We start from the raw sequence: 12,754 nt of genomic DNA, 5'->3' as shown, positions 1-12,754 counted from the left end.
ACTAAACTAGGACTAAATAAGGTCTAAACCAGGACTAAACAAGGTTGAAATCATGTCTAAACCAGAACTTAACCAGGACTGAACCAGGTCTAAACTAGGACTAAACCAGGTCTAAACCAGGACCAAACCAGGACTAAACCAGGACTAAACCAGGTCTAAACCAGAACTAAACCAGGGCGAAACCAACTCTAAACCAGGATTAAAACAGGACTAAATCAAGTCTAAACCAGGACTAAACCAGGTCTAAACCAGGACTAAACCAGGCCTAAACTAGATCTAAACCAGGACCAAACCAGGACTGAACCAGGTCTAAACCAGGTGTAAACTAAGACTAAACCAGGACTAAACCAGGACTAAACCAAGTTTAAATCAGGGCTAAACTTGGTCTCAACCCGGACTTAACCAGGACTAAACCAGGTTTAAACCAGATCTAAACCAGAACTAAACTTGGTCTAAACTAAGTCTAAACCAGGTCTAAGACAGCCCCAAACCAGGACTTAACCAGGACTAAACCAGGACTAAACCAGGACTAGATCAGGTCTGAACCTGGTCTGAACCAGGTCACAACCAATTCCAAATCAGGTCTAAACCAGGTTTAAACCAGGACTTAACCAGGACTAAACCAGGTCTAAATCAGGTCTAAATCAGTTATAAACCAGACATAAAACCAGGACTAAACTAGGACTAAACCAGGACTAAACCTGATTTTAACCAGGTCTAAAACAGGTCTAAACCAGACCTAAAACAGGTCTAAACCAGGTCTGAACCAGGTCTAAACCAGGATCAAACCAGGTCTAAACCAGGTCTAAACCAAGACTAAGCCAGGACTGAACCAGGTCTAAACCAGGACTAAACCAGGACTAAACCAGGACTAAACCAGGTCTAAACCAGGTCTAAACCAAGACTAATCCAGGACTAAAACAGGACCAAACCAGGTCAAAACCAGCACTACACCAGGACTAAACCAGGACTAAACCCGCACTACATCAGGACTCAACCTGTACTAAACCAGGTCAAAACCAAGTTGAATTCAGGTCGAAACCATAACTAAACCAGGATTTACCTTGGGCTAATCCAGGACTAAACCAGGACTAAATCAGGACTAAATCAGGACCAAACCAGATCTAAACTTGGACTAAACCAGGACCAAAACAGGACTAAACCAGGTCTAAACATGGCTGATTTTTGTCCTGATATTGTGTGTTTTTGATTTTCGGCTCAGTTCAAAGCTTTGGTCTCGTCTGGTTTCAGTTACTCGCTCGTCTCTCTTCTCACGTCACTGACACAAGCATCTGGGACCTATTCTGTCTAATTACCCAGCAGCCTTAGAATCTCCCCCTCCTCACTTCTCCTCACTCCTCCTCTCTTCTTCTCGCTCCTCCTCGCTCCTCTCTTTCTCTTTCTCCTCCTCTTTCAGAGCAGAGCCACGTGGAGTTTGGAGCAAACACATAAAGATTGTGATGTAAACAGAGACGGAGCCAATGTAAAAATAAAATATAATCAAAATCTACCATTAGCAAAACGATCCATGTCAGAACCAGAAAAACACTTTGACAGAACATTCTACTGATACGAGAGGTGTTCTACATGCATGTCTATGGTGGAATGTTCCGCAGTTTCATGGTGAAATAACACTGTCAAATCTACCAAATATATATATATACAAAATGGATTTGAACAACAGATTTTCATAATCCTGTTGTGGCTCCCGATAAGTCATTTTTTTTCTGGTCAGACTGCGTTAAAACAAAAACACGCCTAGACAAAGCAGTGCCCCCAGTTAGCATCACACCCCAGGGAATGTTGATCACCTCAGCTGCAAAGGATCAATAGACCAAATTAGCTAGAAGTTAACATTAAATCAAACATTGCTACTGTGCATGGCTTGCCCCTCCACAGACCTGGTTCCTTTGGCTGTAGTACAACATGATAACTATCTCGATGGAGAATGTTCCGAAATATGGTTTTAACCTTTAAATATTTAGTTTATATTTAGTTCTTCACACATCTTTACATATTTTACATTTTCAGTTCAAACTGAGCTGGCATAAAAACAATGACCAGAACCAAACATGATCGTCCAGTCAGATCAGTTTATTCCAGTGTGTCACATGAATCGAAGGATCTTCATTTACAAACAAAATCACATTTCCCTCAAATGAAGTTTAGAGTTTCACTGCACAAATCCTCCATGTTTTCAGTCCTGGTTTAGACCTGGTTTAGCCCTGGTTTGGTCCTGGTTTAGTCCTTGTTCAGTTCTGGTTTAGTCCTGGTTCAACCCTGTTTTTGTTCTGGTTTAGTTCTTATATTATAAAATCATATATAAAATATTATATCTGATATTTTCGTCCTTGTGACATATTTGTTTTGATACAAACAGACCATGCTTGTCTCTGACTGGCTAATCCAGCTGTCAATCACGCCCATCGCACCAGACTCAGTGAGACTGAGCAGTTAGAGTGGTCAGACTGAGCGGTCAGAGTGGTCAGAGCAGTCAGACTGAGCGATCAGAGTGGTCAGAGTGGTCAGAGCAGTCAGACTGAGCGATCAGAGTGGTCAGAGTGGTCAGAGCAGTCAGACTGAGCGGTCAGAGTGGTCAGAGTGGTCAGAGCAGTCAGACTGAGCGGTCAGAGTGGTCAGAGCGGTCAGACTGAGCAGCCAGACTATGCGGTCAGACTGAGCGGTCAGACTGAGCGGTCAGAGTGGTCAGAGTGGTCAGACTGAGCGGTCAGGCTGAGGGGTCAGACTGAGGCTTGTTCACATTCATCTGAACCAGGCTCTGGCCTGATCAATCGCTTTGTCACTACTTTGTATTTATTGTCTCCGTCGGCCATTTTGGACTTGCTCATAAACACGAGTGTGATTCAGACGTGTCATTGCCGCCGCCCCTTGCACTCGGCTTAGCGCTCGGCTCACATTTGGCTCGCACTCGTGTTCATGTTATAATGAAACACAGACTTCAGTTCGGCTCCAATCACTTTAAATATGGATCTATGCCGACTTATTTTCAGGAAAATCGGATATATTTAGATGTCCACCAACCGAATGCCAAACAGTTCCTGTTTGTAAGAACAATGCAAACTATTAGCACCTGTTCAGTCACGTTTGGATTTTATTTGACCAAAAAAGACGGCAGGATTTAAAAGAGATCAGGAATCTAACCCACAACCTCCAGAGAGGAGATAGTGGCAGTAGTAGTAGCAGTATCAGAAGGAGGAGTCCAACCCTCACCCTCCAGTGCTAACCACTCTGCCGCTGTCTTCAGGGCTGTGGTGATGCCGATCGCTCATGAGTTTGGCCCAGACCTGGTTCTTGTTTCTTGTGGGTTCGACGCCGTGGAGGGAAATCCAGACGAGCTCGGAGGATATAAGGTCACGGCCAAATGTGAGAACTTTAACCACATTAAACACGACAAACTTTAAATACGACAAACACTTTAAACATTTTAAACACTTTAAACACTACAGACAATCTAAACACTGCAGACACTTTAAACACTTTAAACACTACACACACTTTAAACACTACACACACTTTAAACACTACACACACTTTAAACACTACACACACTTTAAACATTACACACACTTTAAACACTACACACACTTTAAACACTACACACACTTTAAACACTACACACACTTTAAACATTACACACACTTTAAACATTACACACACTTTAAACACTACACACACTTTAAACACTACACACACTTTAAACACTACAAACACTTTAAACACTACACACACTTTAAACACTACAAACACTTTAAACATTACACACACTTTAAACACTTTAAACACTACACACACTTTAAAGACTACAAACACTTTAAACACTACAATCATCTTAAACACTTTAAACATATGTTTAAATATATGTGGTATAATATATTATAATGATATGATGCTTGTATTGGGTATCGGCTCCAGATATCGACTCCAGGTATCGGCTCCAGATATGGGCCTCAGATATCGGTCCGGTCGATATCCTTGTGAATCACATAAATCATTTAAACTGAAGTAATAAGTCTATTATTATTATTGAGCCCAGAAAGTCTCTGATGTTTGAACTTTTATTCAGACAGAATCGTTCTGTCGTTACCTCAGAGACAGAGTCCAGCTGCGAGCCACACGTGGATCAGTTTATTTTAGCATTTTTATTTTAAGACAATAAATGCTGCTTTGAGTCTCTGGTATCGGTTGATATCGGGGATCGGCAGATATTTAAAGCCACATTATCAGAATCGGTATCGGTGAGCCCCTGAATTGGTATCGGTGCATCCCTGAATCGGTATTGGGGTGTCCCTGGTTATAACAAGAGGGTTCTGCCTGTGTTTGAGTCTGACGCAGAGCCAAACGCAGAGCCAGATACACGGAGCCAAACGCAGAGCCAGATACACGGAGCCAAACGGAGAGCCAGATACACGGAGCCAAACGGAGAGCCAGATACACGGAGCCAAACGGAGAGCCAGATACACAGAGCCAAACAGAGAGTCAGATACACGGAGCCAAACAGAGAGCCAGATACACAGAGCCAGAGACACATCACAGCAAGAACATTCTGGGTTCTGTGTGGAGTTTGTATGTTCTTTCTCTGTCTGTGTGGAGTTCGCGTGTTCTCCCTGTGTCTGCGTCAACACAAAACACCCACAACAGGTCAAATCCTCCAGCTGAAGATCTGGAGATGCGTCCACTGCTGCTGAAACATTTAACTCAAATGCGATGTACCGGTACAACGTGCTTTAACCCTGCACTTCTCTCTGTAGGTTTTGGGTTCCTGACCCGTCAGCTCATGTCTCTGGCCGGAGGCCGAGTGGTGCTGGTCCTGGAGGGAGGTCATGACCTCACGGCCCTGAGTGACTCTGCACAAGAGTGTGTGAGCGCCCTGCTGGGAAGAGAGGTTCTAAAACTGGACTAAAACAGGACTAAACCAGGGCTAAACCAGGACTAAACCTGGTCTAAACCAGGACTAAACCAGGTCTAAACCAAGACTAAGCCAGGACTAAATCAGGTCTAAATCAGGTCTGAACCAGGCCTAAACCCCGACTAAACTCGAACTAAACCAAGTCTAAATCGGGACAGTCTATACCATTATTAAATCAGAACTAAAACAGGACTAAACTAGGTCTAAACCAGGACTGAACCAGGACTACACCAGGACTATACCAGGACTAGACCAGGTCTAAACCAGGACTAAACCTGGACTAAACCAGGTCTAAACCAGGACTAAACCAGGTCTAAACCAGGACTGAAACAGGACTAAACCAGGGCTAAACCAGGACTAAACCAGGACTAGGCCAGGTCTGAACCAGGACTAAACCAGGACTGAAATAGCACTAAACCAGAGCTAAACCAGGACTAGACCCAGTCTAAACTAGGACTAAACCAGGACTGAACCAGGACTAAACCAGGATTACATCAGGACTAAACCAGGACTAGACCTGGTCTAAACCCGGACTAATCCAGGACTGAACCAGGACTAACCCTGGACTAAACCAGGTCTAAACCAGGACTAAACCAGGTCTAAACCAGGTCTAAAACTGGACTGAAACAGGACTAAACCAGGACTAGACCCGGTCTAAACCAGGACTAAACCATGACTAAACCAGGACTAAACCAGGTCTAAACCAAGACCAAACCAGGACTCAATCAGGACTAAACCAGGACTAAACTAGGTCTAAACCAGGTCTAAACCATTATTAAATCAAGACTAAAACAGGACTAAACTAGGTCTAAACCAGGACTGAAACAGAACTGGACCAGAACTAAACCCGGACTAAACTAGGACTAGACCAGGACTAAACCAGGACTAAACCAGGACTAAACCAGGACTGAAACAGGACTAAACCAGGATTATAACTGGACTAACATATCTGACCCGTCCACATGTTCTTACCTGCTGTGCCCTGTAGGTGGAGCCTCTGTCGCCCTGTGTCCTGGAGCAGAGGCCGTGTGCAAATGCTGTCAGCTCTCTGCACTCAGTCCTACAGGTGCAAGGTCAGAACTGCACACGCCAATACAAGGGAGGGTTAGAAGTGCACACATCACTACAGGGGAGGGTCAGAAGTCCAGACATCACAACAGGGGAGGGTCAGAAGTGCACACGTCACTAAAGGGGAGAGTCAGAAGTCCAGACATCACAACAGGGAGGGGCTGAACTGCACACATCACTACAGGGGATGGTCAGAAGTGCACACGTCACTACAGGGGATGGTCAGAAGTGCACACGTCACTACAGGGGATGGTCAGAAGTGCACACGTCACTACAGGGGAGGGTCAGAAGTGCACACGTCACTACAGGGGAGGGTCAGAAGTGTACACACCACTACAGGGGAGGGTCAGAAGTGCACACGTCACTACAGGGGAGGGTCAGAAGTGCACACGTCACTACAGGGGAGGGTCAGAAGTGTACACACCACTACAGGGGAGGGTCAGAAGTGCACACGTCACTACAGGGGAGGGTCAGAAGTCCAGACATCACAACAGGGAGGGGATGAACTGCACACATCACTACAGGGGATGGTCAGAAGTGCACACGTCACTACAAGGGAGGGTCAGAAGTCCAGACATCACAACAGGGAGGGGCTGAACTGCACACATCACTACAGGGGATGGTCAGAAGTGCACACGTCACTACAGGGGAGGGTCAGAAGTGCACATGTCACTACAGGGGAGGGTCAGAAGTGCACACGTCACTATAGGGGAGGGTCAGAAGTGCACATGTCACTACAGGGGAGGGTCAGAACTCTCCTCCCCCCCTCTCTTTTCTCTTCCTCTCCCTCTCTTTTTTGAGTAGATTACTGACAATTAAACTTAAAGACCTAGCATACATGACTCCTCCCCCTCTCTCTCCCTTCACAGGTGAATACTGGCGAAGCGTAAATGGCTCCTCCCCCTCTCTCTTCACAGGTGAATACTGGCGTAATGTACATGACTCCTCCCCCTCTCTTTCTCTTCACAGGTGAATATTGGCGTAGCGTATACGACTCCTCCCCCTCTCTCTCATACTCAGAGGCTCAGAGGTCCAGACTTCGTAGAGACGTTGATTGTGATGCAGTCAGAGCGATTGCCGCTCTGTCGGTGACGGCGCCGCGCTCAGACAGGTACACATGTTTTTACCAATAATAAAACTCAATAATACTCAATTGACTCAATAATAAATAATATAGTTCACATTTTGGAATTTGATCTAAAATTTGAATTTAAAGAGGAAATATCCTGCTTTTTTATGCTTTTAAGTTTGTGAGATTTGAATCACATTAGAGCAGCGCCCCCTTGTGACCTCAGAGCTGTGTTCTGATTGGTTGCCTCATTTGAGGCTTGAATGCTCATTAAATTTCTGTTTTCACCTACCCTCTTTCCCCACCCATTTGCAATTATTTAAAAAAACAGATTCAAGGTTTTTAAAGTGAATTGTCAAAACATTATGTATGTATGTTTTTAAAGAGGGAGTATTACACCTCTGTGGAATATTAAAGAGGAAGTATTATACCTCTGTGGGGTATTAAAGAGGAAGTATTATACCTCTGTGGGGTATTAAAGAGGAAGTATTATACCTCTGTGGGGCATTAAAAAAGTATTATTACACCTCTGAGGGGTATCCCATGTTCTAAAGCTCTCATCAAGAAACATGTCTGAAGAGGTTTTAGATGTCATCCATGTTTGAATAATCTAGAGATCTCTCCCGGGCCCTATCCGACCTCTCCATACAGTTAGCAGTACAAGTCTGTACAAGGCTCCACCCACCCAAGTGTACATCACCCATGTTCCATACGACAATTCTCCATAAATATACAAAAACATGATACAAAACTGTACACAGCAACTTGACAAACCTGATGTGATGTGCAGTAGTTTCATTAGTGGGATGCAGCTGATTGTGTTGTGATAGTGCTCTGAAGGGGGAGGTAGTTAGCACAGAGAGCAAAGGGAGGGGAGACTCAGAATGTCAAAAAAAAAAGTGAAACTTATAAAACATGTTAATACATTGTTTTGGGTGAATATAGCATTTTCAAAACAATAAAAGGAAACATGATGATCTAAATGTGTTATGTGTTACAGTTAATACCCCACAGAAGTAAATACCCCCTCTTTTTTTACCCCATAGAAGTAAAATACCTCCTATTTTTTTACCCTCTTAGAAGTAAAATACCCCCTCTTTAATACCCCATAGAAGTAAATAACCCCTCTTTAATATTTCATTGTTTTTGTTTTTTAGGAGACACGACTCAGGAGAAGAATCCATGTGAAGGATATGTTCATGACCTCTGACCTCTGAGCTCACTGTATAAACTGTATTTTGTTGGATAAAATTGGATTTTTGAAGGACGTTTTTTACGGCAAGACAAAAGCACTTATTTGACGAAGCACAGACAATCATCTCTCGACCAATAAGAGGCGAGCAGCCTTGAGAGGTCAAAGTTCACCTCCGCAGAGGGCTCAGGAGCAGACGCATCCGGCGCTGACGCATCCGGCGGCCATTTTTGATGATGTAATCTCTGTGCACCTGAGCAGGATCTGTGAAGGATATGACCCAAATGTTAACGAAAAACCAGGACTAAAGCGGGTCTAAACTGGGTCTAAACCAGGACTAAACCACATCAAAACCAGATCTAAACCGGGTCTAAACCAGGACTAAACCGGGTTTGAACCCAGTCTAAACCAGGACCAAACCAGGTCTAAACCAGGACCTAGTCAGTTTATGTTGCAGGTGACGTTTTATATTTTGATCCTGTTTCAAACTCTCTCTTTTGATCCATATTTCTGCTCAAATTCAGTTTGAATGTTTCATCCATGTCATTATCAGAGTCCGGCCTGTTCACATATCTGTGTTTCTCTGTATTTCTCTGTGTGTTTCACTGTTTCTCTCTGCATTTCTCTGTGTTTCTGTTTCTCTGTGTTTCTCTGTGTTTCTTTCTGTGTTTCTTTGTTTCTCTGTTTCTCTGTTTCTTTCTTTGTTTCTCTGTTTCTCTGTGTTTCTGTCTGTTTCTATGCATTTTTCTCTGTATTTCTGTTTCTCTGTGTTTCTCTCTGTGTTCCTCTGTGTTTTTGTGCATTTCTCTGTGTTCCTCTGTTTGTGTTTCTCTGTTTGTGTGCTTCACTGTTTCTCTCTGCATTTCTCTGTGTTTCTCTGTGTTTCTGTTTGTCAGTTCCTCTCTGTGTTTCTCTGCATTTCTCTCTGTGTTTCTGTTTCTCTGTTTCTCTGTGTGTCTCCCTGTGTTTCTCTGCGTTTCTCTGTGTTTTTCCGTTTCTCTGTTTCTCTCTTTGTTTCTCTGTTTCTGTGTGTTTTTCTGTTTCTGTTTCACTGTGTGTGTTTCACTGTTTCTCTCTGCATTTCTCTCTGTTTCTGTTTGTCAGTTTCTCTCTGTATTTCTCCATGTTTCTCTGCGTTTCTCTCTGTGTTTCCCTCTGTGTTTCTCTCTGTGTTTCTCTCTTTGTTTCTCTGTTTCTGTCTGTGTTTCTGTGTGTTTTTCTCTGTTTCTGTTTCACTGTTTGTGTGTTTTACTGTTTCTCTCTGCATTTCCCCTGTTTGTTTGTCAGTTTCTCTCTGTATTTCTCCGTGTTTCTCTGCATTTCTCTCTGTGTTTCTCTCTGTTTCTTTCTGTTTCTCTTAGTGTTTCTCTGTTTCTGTTTTTTTCTACATTTCTCTGTTTCTCTGTGTTTCTCTGTTTCTCTCTGTGTTTCTCTGTTTCTCTCTGTTTCTCTGTTTCTCTTTGTGTTTCTCTGCGTTTGTCTGGAGCACGACTTGAGCTCGGGGGATAAAAACATCTTAAAGGGATTCAGAAAATATGGCGGCATTTAAAAATATACAAAACATGTGTAAGTGCAATGGCTTCAGGCCACACCCACGCCCATGACCACGCCCATGACCATACCCACAGATGAAACACAACGTTGAAGAACAAAGCGTTGAGTGAGTGGCAGAGTGGTTAGACTTCTTAGTTTCCTGTTGTATTTGTAAAGGGATGACTCATACTCACGAACGTTCAAAAATGTAAATATATAAAGATTAAAGCGGTTTGTGTCTACAGCTCCACGTCCAACTGTGGAGTTTGAATGTTCTGCCTGTGTCTGGGTCAAACCAAAACATCTACAACAAATCCTCCAAGTGCATCATCTCTGTAGTCCTACTGTAGTCCTGGTTTTGTTCTGGCCTAGTACTTCTGGTCTAGTCCTGGTCCAGTCCTGATTTAGTCCTGGTTTAGCCCTAGGTTAGTCCTAGGTTAGTCCTAGGTTAGTCCTGGTCTAGTCTCGGTCTAGTCCCTGTCTAGTCTCGGTCTAGTCTCAGTCTAGTCCTGATTCAGTCCTGGTCTAGTCCTGGTCTAGTCCTGATCTAGTCCCGGTCTAGTCCTGGTCTAGTCTGGGTATAGTCCTGTTGTAGTCCGGGTCTAGTCCTGGTTCAGACTTTGTGAACAGAACAATAGTGTGTTATTGATGCTGCACACATGGACCCGGGTTTAGTCCGGACTTGATCAGGACCACATGGGACTCCCGGACTGGCACAGACCCGGACTCGGACTTCAAAGATCCTGGAAAAGTCTGGATCCTTTTGGGTCTGGACCGAGGTCTGGACGAGGTTTGGACCCAGGGCGGCACAGACGGCTCCTTTGAACTGCTCTTTCATGTTTAGCCGTAGTCACGGTGATAAAGAAGATTTTTATAATTCGATTTGTGAGATTTCTGTCTTTTGTTGAGAGGAGGCAGTGGATTCTGTGTTTTTGTGAAGATATGAAAGTCCTGCTTTTGTCCTGGTTTTGTCCTGGTTTAATCCTGGTCTAGACCTGGTTTAATCCTGGTTTAATCCTGGTTTAGTCCTGGTTTAGTCCTGGTTTAGTCCCGGTTTAGTCCTGATCAAGTCCTGATCAAGTCCTGGTCTAGACCTGGTTTAGTCCTGGTTTAGGCCTGGTTTAGTCCTGGTCTAGTCCTGGTCTGGTTTGGTCCTGATCTAGTCCTGGTCTAGTCCTGGTTTAGTCCTGGTTTAGTCCCGGTTTAGTCCTGATCAAGTCCTGGTCTAGACCTGGTTTAGTCCTGGTTTAGGCCTGGTTTAGGCCTGGTTTAGGCCTGGTTTAGGCCTGGTTTAGTCCTGGTCTAGACCTAGTCTACTCCTAGTTTAGTCCTGATCTAGTCCTGGTCTAGACCTATTCTTTCTTCTTTTCATTCTTGTGCTGCAGCAGATTCTTGTTTTGTGATGAAGACGAGTTTCAGATGTCGTCAGGACTTTGAGTTTCTTTGATCTTCTTCATTCACATCATGTGGCACAACATGTGATCACATCATGTGACCACATCATGTGTGAACAAGCGTTCAGATGTAAAGGTGTATTATGTCACTTTTCTGATGACAGGTCCACCATCTTGTTTCCATGGAGATGTTAATGTTAATAGTCGTTGTCATTTTGGTACAAATGAAAAAAAGGTGTGGCTCTAGTGCGATGTGCAGCTATCCATTGGGGGCGCCGTTACTTTGTTGCGATGACGTTAACGGTGACGTCAGCTCCGGACACCGCAGTTTTCGAACGTGGAAGTGAGAGGACTTGTTTCTTTTATGAAGTGGTTTTAGATGAATATTGTGATTTAAAATGTGTAAATTATAACAAAAGATCCACAGGGGTCAGAGATGAGAACCATAGAGACACATGCACAACAGGGCTGGTTTAAAGTGAAATTCTGATTCTGACCCTGACGTCAAACCCTTTGATTTAAAATGTTTGTTGGGTTCAGAGTGAACCCAACAAAACAAAAAAACAAAAAAACAACAACAAACAAACACCAGAGAAGTCAAATAACCCCTCGTTAATACTCCATTTGTTGATTATTATCTAAGTTTGATTAAGGATAACTACATTTTATTATAAAGTTTTACTAATCATCCTTTGGTCAATAAGGTCAAACATTCATGATTTCTCATGATGCGTTTGGCACTTACAGGATCTGAAACCAAAATGAAACGCACAAAAACATATTCTGCTTCTGTGGTAAATCTGTCTAATAGAAGCAGCAGTAGTAGTAGTAGTAGTAGTAGTAGTAGTAGTAGTAGTAGTAGTAGTAGTAGTAGTAGTAGTAGTAGTAGTAGTAGTAGTAGTAGTAGTAGTAGTAGTAGTAGTAGTAGTAGCAGCAGCAGTAGTTTTAGTATAGTATAAATAACTGAATGTAATGTTCTAATGAAGCTTGTCTATCCTGAGCCTCATGAAGCAGCTCCATTGAAACATGCACTTAAACTGAAACTGAAAGTCACTCAAACTTAAACTCAAACTGGATTCTTACTTTATGAATATTATTTTATAGAACTGACTCACTGTTTTTATAATGTTTTTATGATGGGTTTTTAGATGTTTTATGATGTTTTTCATTACTGTGCCATAATTAAAAATATATATTTTTAATTTGAGTGTGGAGGAGTTGTTGTATAAAAAATACTTTTAAAACTTCACCTTTGATCTGACCTTAACCATCTATCCATTTTCTTCCTCTTATCTGGGGCCTCTGGACGACGTGTCATGTTGTAGAGACGTGTCAGCCCGGACCCACAACATCCAGAGTTTTAAGGTACTCGGGATGGATCTCATCCACCCGAGCGTTGACCCCGAGGAGCTTTAAACCCCTCAGTGACTTCAACCAGGGTGATGGACAAGTCCGCCTCCGGGTCCACAGTCTCTGCTTCCTCCTCTGAAGATGTATCAGTGGGATTGAGGAGAAGTATTCCTTCCCCCGTCTCCACATGCACTGTAAACAGTGTTGGTGAAGCACTGCTT

At 43.3% G+C, this 12,754-nt stretch overlaps 1 protein-coding gene across 1 annotated transcript in view; it reads left to right on the top strand.

Moving 5' to 3' along the window:
* The window catches only part of LOC117371519 (histone deacetylase 7-like), a 48,543-nt gene extending 40,291 nt beyond the window's left edge, over positions 1-8,252 (top strand). Inside the window, exons 19-23 of the mRNA XM_055221849.1 lie at positions 3,266-3,384; positions 4,770-4,903; positions 5,916-6,000; positions 6,965-7,106; positions 8,222-8,252. Coding sequence (XP_055077824.1) covers positions 3,266-3,384; positions 4,770-4,903; positions 5,916-6,000; positions 6,965-7,106; positions 8,222-8,252 — 511 coding nt within the window. The remainder of the gene's footprint in view (positions 1-3,265; positions 3,385-4,769; positions 4,904-5,915; positions 6,001-6,964; positions 7,107-8,221) is intronic.
* The last annotated feature ends 4,502 nt before the right edge of the window (positions 8,253-12,754 follow it).

Source organism: Periophthalmus magnuspinnatus, chromosome 5, assembly GCF_009829125.3.
Source record: "Periophthalmus magnuspinnatus isolate fPerMag1 chromosome 5, fPerMag1.2.pri, whole genome shotgun sequence".
Classification (NCBI taxonomy): Eukaryota; Metazoa; Chordata; class Actinopteri; order Gobiiformes; family Gobiidae; genus Periophthalmus; species Periophthalmus magnuspinnatus.
This window is presented reverse-complemented; position numbering and strand designations above follow the sequence as displayed.